The sequence below is a fragment of the Coturnix japonica genome, chromosome 8, assembly GCF_001577835.2.
Source record: "Coturnix japonica isolate 7356 chromosome 8, Coturnix japonica 2.1, whole genome shotgun sequence".
Lineage (NCBI taxonomy): Eukaryota > Metazoa > Chordata > Aves > Galliformes > Phasianidae > Coturnix > Coturnix japonica.
Window position 1 is genome coordinate 4,068,889 of NC_029523.1, and position 14,238 is coordinate 4,083,126.

Below are 14,238 nucleotides of genomic sequence, written 5' to 3' on the forward strand. Positions count from 1 at the left end.
ACCTTGACAGAGCCATAGTATAGAAACAGTCCTGGGCTATTCACAAAGCGAACGCCAAATACCTTTTCGCTATGGGTAGAACTTGTCTGGAATGGTGCTCTGTCAGGCCAGACATGCTATCAGCAGAGGCATCCAGTGAAGTCTCTGGTCAGCTTGCCATGTCCTGGTTCATCAGGATTAGGTTAACAGGACAAGTCTTTAAGGGAGGGGGAAGAAACGAGGGTGGTGGAAGAAGCTGCATAAAGGATGAATTCTGTTTCAAAAGAGCCTGGAAAGCCCATTTCAGTCTGCTTTGTTTCTGCTTTGAACAGGTTTCGAGGGGAACATCTGTGAGAAGAACGTTGATGACTGCCCAAATCACAATTGCCAGAATGGGGGTATATGTGTGGACGGTGTGAACACCTACAATTGCCGCTGCCCACCGCAGTGGACAGGTATGTACAATAGAAATCATTCCTGTGTGATCAGGGCACACTTCACAGGAATGAAATGTGGGACTTCTGGCCTCCTCCCAGCGTGCAACGCAAGTTGCAAAAGGCTGAGTGTAGCTCACATCTGTACTTGTTCTGCAGTCTGAGGCACAGATGTCAGTGAAGCCTTTAGAGTAAGATTGTTTGCATCAAAGCTACCACATTACAAGGCATTTCCCACTGCACTATTCAGCGTTACAGGCTTATGTGCATGTGATTTTGACAGAGAAGTGGTGTGATTCTTTAGGCACCAAACAGCACGACTCTGCATTATGCTTCTGCTTGTATGGATTAGTTTGTAACAGGGTGTGTATTTTACAAAAGCATGAACCACGGTTTGCTATTTCAAGTCTGTTCATCAGTGATTTCCTGATACGTTTTGAGGTGTTTTTAATGTGAGATAATGATCCTTATGTGGATAATAGCACTGCTAAAGAGCTGAAGCAATCTGCAAGACTGCATGGGTGGGAGAAGGGAGGGAAGAGAATACGATACATGAGAAGCTTATACTTTTGCTACTGCTATTTGTCTGCTCTGGGTAATTTTTATCTGGAGTTCTTAGACAAGCAAAGCTACTTTTGCTTCCTAAGCAAGTCTGTTTTACTCTGAGTATGTCTGTAGTGGGGGGAAAATATGTATTTCAAGAAACCATCATGCGTGACGTAAGGAAGTAGCTTACAGGAAATTCAGTGTCATCTTGAGTCACAAAATGTCCCCATACCTCAGAAATAAACAAATACCTTCGGTTTTGTGGGTTTTTTCCTTTTTTCTTTCCTTTAAATCATGGTAGTCATTCTTAGCTGGCACGCTTTCAGTTGGGTAGAAGTCTTCTCTTCTTTCGGAGTCATAGGAAATGGAACAACCGTAGAACTGGCAAATGGAGTCCATATCACAATGCATTTTTTTTCTTAAGTAAATTGGGATATTTGTTTTGGATCTAAGCCTGAATGAGCTCCTCCAGTTCTGAAGAACTTTGAGCGCATTCTTCACTCCATCTAGAAAATACTGTGTTTGATATCAGAACATCTGTACTTACTGGCAGCTCAGACAAATGTAGTGTGAGGTGTTTGACTACTAGAGACCGAAGGGTTTCATTTTTAGTTGTTATTTTTTCCTTGGAAAGCATCATTCTCATTAAAAACTGCTTGTTGTTGACTGCTAAGGAGGCCTGGTAGTTAAGACCCCTCATTAATTTTAAAATGAGGTGTTCTTAAGTGAAGTTAAAACCACATGAGAGAGAGAGAGAGAAATGCAGCACTGCTTGTGTAGCTCTTTGAAACTTGGTGTAGAAAGTGAGTCCTCCTCTTAATGAACAAGTACCATTCTTGTATACTGCTCCTCTATTTGAGTGTTGGCAAGGCTTTCCTGCAAATGGAAGCGTGAAGAGTTTGGGTGCAGAGCCAGAAACCATTCAGCGACTCCTCAAGTCTTGCTCCGTGCCACAGAAGTTATCAACCTTGATGTGGCTTCCAACGTGTCAGTAGTAGACTAATTTCAGGATAGTTCCTGAAGCGTGATGGAGGGAGATAATGGAGTCTGAATGTGTATGGTTTGAATTTAAAATCTGCCAGGGGGTTCCTTTGATTTGTAAAAGTGCCGTAAACTTAGCATGGCTTACAGGGTTTGGGTGGGTGGCTGCTGTCAACCAGGGATGACTTCTGCACCTGGAAGAGGCCGTGGTGATAAAGGGCTGTGAATCTGTTTGGTTTTGTGGTAGATTCTCTCTCTGATTAACCACTGAAGCACTTTGCAGTGCAGTTGATGGTTCTCCCTCTGAGCCTTTTCTGGTCTCATGACTAACATTAAGACAAATTGTTGGTGTTGTGGCCAAGTCTTAGGCCATCTTATTTTTATCTGTGCAGTCTATCCAGAGAATTATATGCGCATAATCGATGCTTCTCTCCTGAGAAACCCTGGAAGGCGGAACTCGCCAAGCTTTTATATTCCCAGGGCTTTCTAAAACAATTTGAGTCCTTTTTTTTTCTGAGAATTTCCTTTGTTTATGGCGATGTTAAGGTTATCAATGCAGCAGTGGTTTTAGATAAAGGCTTCTCAAGGCCATTGACTTCGTAGACTTTAAGAATCAGGTCGGTCGAGAACTAAAACTGGTCTCGCAGTTGAGGAAACAGTGGTTTAGCTGCTTGAACTATGAGCATTAGAGTCTCCTGGGAGCTGAGTTATCTTGTCCAAAATGAACAGCGCCAGTTTTGGTGTTTGAACTCAAACACGAGTATCTCCAGAAGTAGCTATGCATGTTCGTGTCGTCATGTCTGAAATATGTAGGGCAGCAGCGCTGTGCCCTTGTCTGCAGGATGCCTTAGCAATAGCCATTCCTCTGCAGCGTTACTGCTGGTTTGAGTATTTATGGGGGCCTGTATTTGGGGTTTTCTGTATGTTGCTTTCCATAAAAGCCTGTGTACTGAAAAACACTCGGCATGCTGGCTTTTAAGAATTCATTTATAACATTCATCATTTTCCTTTTGCCCAGTAAACGTGTGGGCAAGTGATGATGTCTCATGACACCTCAGAGGTGTAAGCTTTGAAAGTTTTCTTTGAATTGACTTCGGTCTCTTTCTTCATGTATGACCAGGACAATGTAGGATAGCTGTATGCATCCAGATTGGAGATGAGGAATGTAGATAGAGCACTACTGGAGCAGATTTGGAGAGAGGTGACTTTCCCAAGGTTAAATTGCAGCTGGTTCTGCTAGCAGTAAGCTGCAATAAAAATGAGTTACTCAGCAATAAGGAAATATAGAAGTGGTGCTGGTCCATCTTTTGCACAAACAATGTTTATAACACTGTAAATCATCTTTAAGGCTGGTAGAGAGGGGAGAACTGAACAAACAACTCTTAATTTGTCTGTCCTAATGAGTGCTTACGGTGCAGCAGCAGAAAGCCTTCATTCCAGCCGGTGAAGAACAGTTCTGTGTAAATCAGTGCTGAAGCATCCTTCATTGAAACAGAATCCGTTCCAGTTCCTTTTGGTAACCATCTGCCTGTTGTGGTTCTCTGACAGGTGGTAGGCTGGACTACATGAGCGTGCATTTTTTGAATGTTTCCTCTGTTTGCTGCTGGAATCCAGCTTTTGAGAGACTGTTTGCTTTTCGTCTGATTTCCTACGCCTCTCACAGAGCCCTCTGCTCCTCCTTTGTTGCAGTGTGTGCCTTCTCCTTCTCATTCACTGCTTTTTCCGGAAAGATAAAATCTTGCCTTTCAATAAGGACGAGGAATTCCTGCTGTCACTGATGTTTTTGTCACCTGCAAAGTTCTCCTATTTCATAGGATTGTAATGACTGTCAACCTCCTGAATCTGTAATTGGCAGGACGATCCTGGACTTGCTTTTGTGCAGCTGCCCCAGATTTTTTCTGTTGTGGAATGTTAACTGTGTCTCCGGTAGTTTTGGTTTTCTTTTTGAAGTCTGTCTTCATCTTGTCCCAGTCTTAAACATTGGTCCTGACAAAAAATATTATGTCGTCTCAAGACACTGTCACAGATTTTGTGGAAATAGATAAAGATACTTTTACTAAAGTCTGTTCTTCTGTGCCTGGCAGGCCAGGGAGCTGGGTGTGCTGCGAGTGTGATTTGATTCAAAGTGAGCCCCAAATCCTGGATAATGTCTTTGGCATGTAAAGACTGTGCTTGATGCTGCGGTTCTGCAGCAGTTAAACTGTGCAGAGGGCTCCTGCTGTCAGAGGAGGAATGTCTCTCTCCCTGCTCTGAGCCACCGTTGCTCTGAACCAGGTCTGGTATTTGCTGGTGTGAGTCCCTTTGACTCACTAATCTCGGAAAAAATCCCAGCCAGCTCATGACTTCTTGTTTGGGATCAGGAATTAAAATTCACAGAGGTCTCGTGAGTGAGCTGATACGGAGAAAGCGGTGGTAGTCACACTGTAGAACCGTGTGAAGGTGAGGGTGCCCTTCCAAGGAGGCAGTGAGACCAAGGTTAGAAGGGCAGCTCAGTTATTCCAGACCACAACTTAGATAAAGAAACAAGGCTGTCTTTAAAATGCACCTGTTTACTGTGTTGATCTAACCTATGGAGCTCTGTGTCAAGAAGGCTTTGGGTACTGAAGTAACACTTGCTGTAAGCGCTGTTGTTTGTCTTGGCTTAGGAGGGCTCCTGCTCAGTGTGCAGTGCTTTGGAGGATCAGTGTGAACCCGTGTTAGCCCTGGGTCACCTTTTGGGAGTGGAGTACAATAGAGGTTGGTTTGCATCCTCCATCCAGTGAAGTCCTTGGCTCTGTTTCCTCATCCTCTGGGACGAGCCGTGGGGCCGGGGACATGCAGTGCCCACACTCAGGCGCTTCAGGAAGACCTGCACTGCCCTGCTGCTGTGGGTTTGCTCTGTCCTCCCCCCTTTGTTTCCCTCCCGCTGTCTGGGAGAGTGAGGCTCCCATGGCAGTTGTGTTTATTTAGGCTTAGGCTTTGCCTGAAAAGGGGCTTCGGCAAACTGTGTATTTTAAAATCTAGGAGACCTTTGTCTGAAGGAAAGCACAGTGTGCTAACAGCTGACTTCACCAAATAACGCCCGCTTTGGAAGCTGGCTTAAGAAGCAAATGTTTGTCTTGAGCAGAAAAGCTCTTCAGGCAGCAGAGCAGTGCTTTTTAATTAAAATAGCTGTTAGCTTGGTCATATGCTCTTAAACACTAGCACAAGGGTTACTTTTTCTACAGGAATTTTCAAAGGGGAGGAGTTAAGGATTCGGGTCCTGTTTAATTAGAGCAATATTTGCGCTCTGCCTTGGTTCTCTTTGAAAATGCCAGCCTTAAACTCAGGGCAGGCGTGACTTTTCTTTGCTAAGAAGGAAGGATAAACATCAAAAAGCTAATGTTTAACATTTTTAGGTAAGATTGTATGCACTGCTATTTTCTTTTTAAGACTTTGCTGAGCACCACTTTCCCCAGCTTCTGTATTAGGATAAGCATGGTAATAAGCCATGCCTGGTGTGAAAAAATAAAAGAGAAATGCTGCCTTGCTAAAGCAGAGGCTTGAAAACTTGTGGAGCCAACTCTGATGCTGTATTATATGGATCATAAATCTTGAATGCAGCAGCCTCCTAAATGACAGAATGTGCAGTGCTGCTACTGATTGATTCTTACCTGCTGGTGAGTGCTCCCAGGGTTATTCCCTGCTCTGGCTGATGGGCAGCCGTGCAGCGTGCATGTCACTTTCCCTTTGTGCAGCAATGGCAGACTTTGTGGTGCCTCTCCAAACTTGTATTAAAAAGCACTGTGGTTCTTTGGGTACTTACTGAGAGCTGTCTATGCCAAAGTTGGCAAGTTGGCCGGTGATTTGCTGTCACTGTAGTAGGATCTCCAAGAGGCAGCTCTCTGAGAGAGGCCAAGAGGGATTATGATTCTTTTTCTTCCCTTCATGTTTGAATTGGCAAATACAAAGGGAGAAGGGAGCCTGTGGCCGGCTCCAGAGCTGGCAGCTCCAAGTTTGGGAGCGCAAATGATTGGAAGCATCAGATAGGATGCTGGTTATTGTTCTTGTGGTGCCTTATTCCAGCGTTGTGTGCTGCAGATTGATGTTGCAGGGCTTACGAATTACAGCGCTAGTGCTCTACTCAGTGTGAATTCTGGAACACCTACACAACCTCCAGTTTGCTGCCTGCTGTTTTCTGTTTCTGCACAGCAGGCCTTGATAGGGAGGTAGCAGCAGTAAAACACTTCAGGTGTTAACGGCTGAATTGATCCAATGACAGAATGACAGCATCCAATTTAAACCATGCTACTGCCTCTTCCAGTGTGCCTTTGGTGACTTTCCAGGCTGGGAAATGCTCTTTACTGTCATATGTGCCAAATAATCTCTTATGGAGTTGTATTGAGCTTTCAGTCCATCTTATACGTGTTTGGCTCTGAAACAAATAGACCACCGTGAGTCTGGTGGGTGGATGTGTGCCTGAGAGCAGGCTGATAGCTCACACTTGTGCTGCTCACAGCTGCCTCGTTCCTGGCAGTTTCTGCCCTTTCCATCATACTTGGAAGAGGTGATTTATCTTTGGCTAATTAATAGAGATGTGTTGCTGAGATAGCTGAAGAATAGGAAGCTTTTATTGTCAGCATAGCTCCAGCTGTTACATTTTTGCCTCGCAGAAATTTCTCTGTGGTAGGGATTTCCCTGGCTTACTGGCTTTTCCAGAGGAGCTGAAGAGAAGAGCAGAATGGAGAGCAGCACGGTGATATCTATGGCATTTTGATGTTTTTCATCCCTCCTGCTGTGCCCAATCATTTCATCAGTCACTGCCATATTAAACCAATCCATCATCAGTGCACTAGTGATTTTTCTTGGCTATTGTTCTATTCATTTGTAACGCTGGCTCTGAACAGCAATGTCAGAAAGCACTTCCCCGCCCACTAGTCTGTGGAGCAATTTAGGGCAGTGCTCGGTGGATCAGGGTGTGTGTATGTCTCTTAAAGCCCAGAGTTTTGTATTTGGAGGCTGTAAAATCCCTCATAAAAGCCCATTACTTCTGCTGCATGCCCCTGAGTGCAGTTATGAAATTAAACTGTTGTTCCCTTTGTATTGGCCTAAAATAAACACAGATTTTTTGCTCACTACAGTTGCAGAGATTCATGTTCACTTGTTCAGATTCTGTATTAACTGCTTAAAGTATTTGGTATCCTGGACGGCGTTTGACTTCGCTCAAGGTGAAATAGATCTATCTTAAAAAACAAAACCCATAAATGGAACAAACAAAAAACAAACACAAAAAGAAAACGTCATCTGAAGTTTGGGGATGGTTGTTACCACTTTGCTGCCCTGTAGTTGTGTGTTCCAAAGGGAATCAAGGTGCTGTAATATGCTCAGCATGGAGCGCTTCTTTCATATCCATGATGCCTCTCAATTCTGAAGTCTTCTAAAAGGGAAAAAGTATTTGGCTCCAGCTCTTTATCCAGGGAAAACCATTTCAGCACTTAAGCAGTGCAGACCTTTACTAGACATGTGCAAGTGAGGAGATGACATTTTGCAGATGGAAACACACAGTCCATTGCACTCCTGTGTGTCAGCCCTCCTTGCAGCTGAGTAGCAATTGTATTCGTTGGATCCTCCACAGGGAGTTGCTGAGGTCTCAGCAGAGGGTCTGGAACTTGGATGTGATCAGGACATCGTGCATGTGAGAGCCTTTCCTGTTAGCGTTCCCCGTTCATTGCTCTGAGCACTGATCTGTACCAAGATACTGCCTCTTCTAGAGAAGTTTGAAGTTCTTTGCTTTAATGATACCTTGTGTCAGCAAACTACAACAGGTGGCAAAACATACAAAGAAAATATTTGCTCACTTATGTATCTTCCTTGCAATAACTATTGTACTTTTATCATAATCTTTCTCGCTTTCTGAATAATATTTGCTTAGTAAGTCTCTTCAATCAGTCTATCAGACTCCGATCTCTACCCCAGTTTCAGTCTCTTTATTAAGAGGTGGTGGCTTCAGTGCTGCAAAGTGTGCTCTGAACTGAAGCGATGGCACTGCTATTACACAGCTGTTTGCATTAGTTGTTCTTCCTTGCAGTCAGATGTCTCATCAGTGATGTTTCTTTTGCTTATGAAAGCTGTGAGCTGTGTCAAAGTCCCCAGTGAACTCTTCCAGGGAAGCCGAAGTCTTTCCTCAAGGAGTGTCTAACGCCGCAAGCCTTCCATGAGAAGTCTGTTTCCTTCTGTATTGTACTTGGCATTTATTGCATCAAACCGTCCCTGCTGTTGTGCTGCCCAGCAACCTCACTTGGATGAGTCTGTCTGAAGTTCCTTGGTTTCCTCTTGGGCAATATAAATACTCATTTGTTTAAGATACTGCTGCCTACTGTTCATCTTCAAGGCCTTTAATTAAATCCTCCAGTGTCTGTATGTATTTATTAATGATAAATTAATTTTCTCTAGGAGTATAAATAATTCTGTGGGTTAAAGATAAGTGGGATGCTTTTCCAAATACACAAATCAGAAATGTGGAAGCTAAAACAGTTTGTCACAAATGCCATTTAACTGAATGACCTGATGGTTCCGGAGGCCATTTTTCCTATGCTTTCTCATTTATTGAGGAGTCTTGCTCAGTGACTTGAGGAAACCACTGTTCTGACCTAACAGAGTAACGTGCTTTGGGTTACTCAGGCAACATGGGTGGCGTTTTCCTTGCCTTGAAAGAAAGGACTGGACAGGGAAATGTTTTTCCCCAGACAGATGTGCTGTGCCAGCTGGCATCCTGAATGAGAACATGGGTGGTTGAAGATGGGAAATAACATTATGGTCCCATGAAGTATTGCGCTGTGTAACCTTCTGTTGTAATTAGAATGTGTCATTTGCACAAATGCTTTCTTATCTCTTCACCAGTTCTTGTGCCTCACTATGATGCAGTTCACCTTGTGACTTAGTAGTCCTCTGAAAGAGGAAAAAGAAATGCAAACAGCTCAAATGAGACGTGCCGCCTTCAGCCACACTGATCGTGTTCGAATACTCTGCAATAATCTTCGCAATGCATTGTGAATTAAAATTATTTTTTCAGGGAAAATCTACCTAAATCCACTGTTTTCCCAGCTAGCCTTCTCAAGAGAGATGGTACAACCTTGGTGAAGGGATGTGCTAGTCAGAGGGCATGACAAGCTTGAAGGGATGCTGTCAGCACAAGCTGTCTTGACTCCGGAGGCTCCTTCCTCTATGGTGGGTCCCATGCAAACCTGAGGGCCAGTTCATAATTCTCACTGACCTGTCCCTTCCAGCATCACATTTAAGATATTCTGATGTCCAGTTCAGTCTGAGTCCAGTGCTGAGGTGGTTGTTATTTTGTGAGACACAGATGCAGCGAACTCCTCCCAGCTCAGTTTTCAAGGCACTGTGATGTGTTTGTGTCCTTTGTCCTACTAAATGTTTTTAGTGCGTAAATTGCATGTGATATCTCCTCTCAGGAGGCTTTGGCTCTTGCACTACAGCTGTGCATCAGCAATCTTCACTGCTGGAGAGCTGTTAAGAGGCCAAGAAAACTTTCTCCTTTATGGAAAGTATGCTCTGCCAAAGATGAAGACCTCTGGTTGAACTGACAGAAAGTCCTGCCTGTGTTCAGCTGTAGGATCAGTCTGGTTTCCTGTCTTGAAATTAGATTTTATGCAGAGTATATGGCTCAGTGACATCAGCTTTTGGATTCATCTGTTGCTGCTTCCCAGGATGACTGTTTAGGCTTCTTATTTGTCCTAAGCTAATACTCTAGTCCTTGTGTAGGACTGCCCCCATTTAACGTGCTGCATTACCTTGGTAGACTTTGCTTTCTTTGTATTAAAAAGAGCTTAAGCAGGAGGCTGTTTCTCTTTGGGGCAGACTGGCACAGCTACGTGCTGGGCCTCAGGCCACTGCATCCTATGTCTGCTGAAGGAGAACCTCCTGAGCCCCTGCCCAGGGGTCTGTCAATGGGAGCAGCCCACGTGCCTCGTCTGCTGCATTCCTTACGGCTTTTCTGAAGGGAAACCTACAGGAAGTAACTTAGTTTCATAGTAGGTGAAAAGCCCTAAGAGTTGAAGGCTGTTCCCTTTTTCTACTTCTAGTTTCCAGTTTAGAAATACGGGATGGACTTGCTGTTTACTTTGTACAAGGTCACTCAAAACCTGAGTCGGCGTTTTGCTGATTTCCCAGGCTCTGCAAATATCAAGGTCAGGTTAGGCTTTTATTAGTTTCTTGGAGTAATCCGTGCTTCCATTCTTGTTGTGGTTTATGTGTGTTTTTACATGCCCGTTAAAATGTACGATTTATGTATCTGAGCTGGAAGCATTATGTAAGCTCACATCTTCCCTAACTCACACTGCTTTTGCAGTGTTTCTTTTAGCAGCAAAAGCACAAGTAGAGAAATAACTGTCGAAACTTCCAGCTAAACGGATTAGAAGTTTGCACTTGGAAGGTGAATTTCAGTTCATGAATGAAAGACTTGATTCTTCTTAGTAAGCAGAAAACAAGGTTACCAAGTGTGCTGCTTCAAGTAAATAGGCTTAGTTCCATTACAGTTAAGTCAAGCTGCATCCCTCAAGTAAACTTTAAGGGAAGTGCTGCCTCGCTTAATTTAAATCTACCAGTGTCAGAGAGAAACCTTGTGAAGGTTATTCATAGAGAAATTTGGAATTAAGGCCTTGTTTGTGTCATATGCTCCCTGTGAAAAAGCCGTTCAAGAAGCTCACAGGACAGACACCACATGGAAATCCAGGCTGCAAAAAAAACAGAAGCATCAGATCTTTTCTTTGCAGCAGATGCACAAAATGCTCATCTGTTGCTGGAGTTTGAACAGCAACTGAGAGTTGAGGCCATTTTGAGAGCATACACCAGCCCTTTCAGGATGTTGAGTGGTGAGGCCATGGTTTGGTCTCACTGAGGATGAAGTGGTGTTGCTGCAATACAGGAGGGCTTTTTTGGAAGCCAGTTATTGATGTGTGCAAGCTCCTGAAAGAGGACACTATATGGAAGAATTACCAATATTGACCATTAATCTCGTGCTGTTAACACTTAAAGAGCACAGATAAGCCATCAATGGGTTTCTTACAAATAGTGTATCTCATTTTGTCTCATTTCTCTTTTGAAGAGTTTGTGCTGTGTAATGCATCTCCAGGCCCCTCCGCTCACAGATGAGCAATAAGATCTCAAGCGTTTTTAGTGAGCTTGGAATTGCTTTGTGTTCTCACCAACTCCTTGGACTTTGGTCTGGTGTTTGTGATAATTGAAGAAATAGGTCTGAAATCTTTTGAAGCCTGTTATTGTTTTGCCTGAAGGCAATGAGGCTGTGGGTGCTAATGAATGTCATTAAGTTGATAGGTTCCGCTTGCCTTATGCTGCTTTGGATTGGTATTTTTTTGCCTAGACCTTATTTAAGTCTGGCTTTCAATTACAGCTTCAATAGAGAACAAGCTTTTTTCATTACAGCAGCCAATAGTACAATGCAGTAGTTAATTACTCATTTATGCCTCTCTTATACTATGAGATTAATCTCCTTTGTTTTTAAAGCAAACTGCTGGAAGATGAGGCGGTGTTTCATTCATATTTGTAATTAAACACTAATATGATTGTGATCTAGTAGCTGCAAAAGGAGCATTATGCATTTGGGAAGCTGAATGAAGGTCAAGTATAAGGAGCTCAAACACCTTACATTCTTAAAACATAGATGAATTGCTCAAGGATCTTTAAACTCTGAATTATTCCTCTTTTGTGGAGTGTTGATACTCTTTATTAAATCTATTTCAGTTTAGGAGGGTGGAAATATGGAGTAGCCTAGAGTTCTTGCAAGCACAGAGGTAATGTCACTTGATACTGTTCTTTATAGAAATGGATTGCATGTGCTAGGGGAAAAAAAAAACAAAAACAAAAAACAACCAGGGGCATCACAAAGGTTTGATAACACTTATGACATTTCAAATGGGAAGGCAATAGCAAATCCAGATGGCTTGAGGGGGTAATCTTCACCATACCTGCTTTAAAAGAACAAAATGAATCAGTACCACTGACAAGAAAACCCAAACCTGTAAACTTCATATTTTGAGAGTGATGTTCTGTGCATCACAGGGCAAATGATTTGAGAAAGGCACAGAACTTCTGCCTGGCGGCATCAGCTGAAAATGGTTCACGCCTCAGTGACACCAAGTTTAAGTTGGCTGCAGCCAAAGGGAGGATGTAGGTGCTGCAAGAATGCTTCTGCAAAACAGTTCTGCTGCAGATGAGCGTTCGTCAGAGCGTGTGTTCTTTGATCTTTGTTGGGCCTCCTCCAAGAGGAGAAGGAAAATGTCTTTTATAACAAGTAAACAACGCCTTGAATGTTTGTTTTTTTAAAGGAAGTTAGTTGTGTTGATGATGCAAGATACACACGACTGCTAGGAACCAGTCTGAGATAACCAATTCTTTCCAGTTTGGTTTGCTGATAAGCTAAAGGAGTTGTTAATATTAAAGCTAATGAACAGACGACTCCTGCTCTGACAAATGCATGGTTTTGTTTTGTATAATGCAGAGAGCTGTTTTGTAAGTAGCGATGTGAAGTGTTAGGCTTCCTCCCCAACTATGAAGTTATCCAGGAAATGAGTTGTAATTCTGAAAGCTCTATTGTTGCTAGCGCTGCTACTGAAATGTTATCTCATTTCTTCAAATGGTAAGATCCTGGGTTTGAGGTCTTTCTGTTGTAGGGAGGAGCATTCAGAACAGTCAGTTGTGCAACTCCTTTCTTATTTCTACTTTTCATTTTATGCTTTTGCCACAATGTCCAGGGCTTACAGGGCTGAAGGCTGAGATTTATTTGAGTACTTTGGAAAGAAGGGGAATCGTAGTTCGAGTACCACAAATGGAGATGGCTGGGGGGGGTACATTGAGAAACACTAAATATTTTTGTTTTCGTGAGTTGGAGGAAGATGTGCACATGCATCAAAATTTGTAGGCCATTATTAAATGCACTTATTGGATGCTGCTCAATTGTCACTGCTTTTTAACTGGAAATCCTGAATAAACTGAAGCCTAGGAGAACTGGCAGCAAAGATGCAAGGCCTGTTATTGGGTTTCTTATTCTTGGAATAAGAGGGGAATTCCAGACAAATATAAATGTGCACCTGATAAAATAGCTGGAAATGAAGAAGGGGGGGAGGATCTTGGTAATAGCAACACAGTTACTTAAACCAGTCTTGGCCCAGCTAATGGAAAGCTACTGGAAGCTAGCGAGGGAGGTGGGGTCAGCTGGAGGGGAAGAAAAAAAAGCCTTAAATCAAGTTAATCTAATCTCATCGTGTGATAAAGGGGAGGTCTTTTGGTTTTACATGACATGATGCCAGCTTTGTACGACGAACCTTGGAAAAAATACCAAAATAAAGGATTAAAAAAGTAACATAAAGCTTCCAGTTTCAGAGTATTTAATGTAACAGAAAGGTTAGAAATAGATTTTTGCAAAGAAGTTATTGTGGACTATGACCAGTACGATGTGGTGGCATGTGTGCTCCCGTATTGCAGCCTGGGATGAAACCAACTGGTACGTAGGCATTAGTTTTTACCCACTGAAAAAACTCAACAGTTTCTAAACAGACTAAACAGCCCCAGATCCCTCAGCCTCTCCTCACAGGGCTGATTTTCCAAGCCCTTCACAAGCCTCGTTGCTCTTCTCTGGACCTGATCCAGTACCTCTATGTCTTTTTTTTTCTTGGGTTGCCCGAACTTGACCCCGTTCTTTGGGTTGGGGCTTCCCCACTGCTGGTTCCGGTGGCGGGTTGCTTTCCTTGTTCTTGTTCCCCCCCCCTTTCTTGTTCCAGGCCGGGTTGCCTTTGGCTTTTTTGGCGCCTTGTGCCCCTTGTTGGTTCTTTTTCGGCCCCTTTTCCTTCGGCCCCCCAGGTTCCTTTTCCTTCGGGCGGTTTTCCGGCCCCCCTTCCCCATTCTTTTGGTTTGCCTTGGGTTGTTGTGGCCAAAATGTGGGATCCGACACTTGGCCCTATTGAAACTCATGCCGTTAACCTTGGCCAGTGGATCCAGTCTATCCAGGTCCCTCTGTAGTGCCCTTCTTCCCTCTGGCAGATCAACACTCCCTCCCAGCTTGGTGTTGTCTGCAAACTTACTGAGGGTGCACTCAATCCCCTCATCAATATCATTAACTAAGATGTTAAACAGAAGTGGCCCCAGCACTGAGCCCTGGGGGACACTGCTCATGACTGACCCCCAGCTGGATTCAACTCCATTGACCACAACTCTCTGGGCCCGGCCATCCAGCCAGTGCTTCACCCAGCAGAGTGTGCACCCATCCTGACCATGGGCAGCCAGCTTCTCCACGACAGTGTTATGG

The 14,238-nt window shown here is 43.7% G+C and overlaps 1 protein-coding gene across 1 annotated transcript in view; it reads left to right on the forward strand.

Moving 5' to 3' along the window:
* Positions 1-14,238, forward strand: part of NOTCH2 (notch receptor 2) — a 76,701-nt gene that overhangs the window by 22,997 nt on the left and 39,466 nt on the right. The window contains exon 5 of the mRNA XM_015869367.2: positions 312-434. Within this exon, the coding sequence (XP_015724853.1) occupies positions 312-434 (123 nt within the window). The remainder of the gene's footprint in view (positions 1-311; positions 435-14,238) is intronic.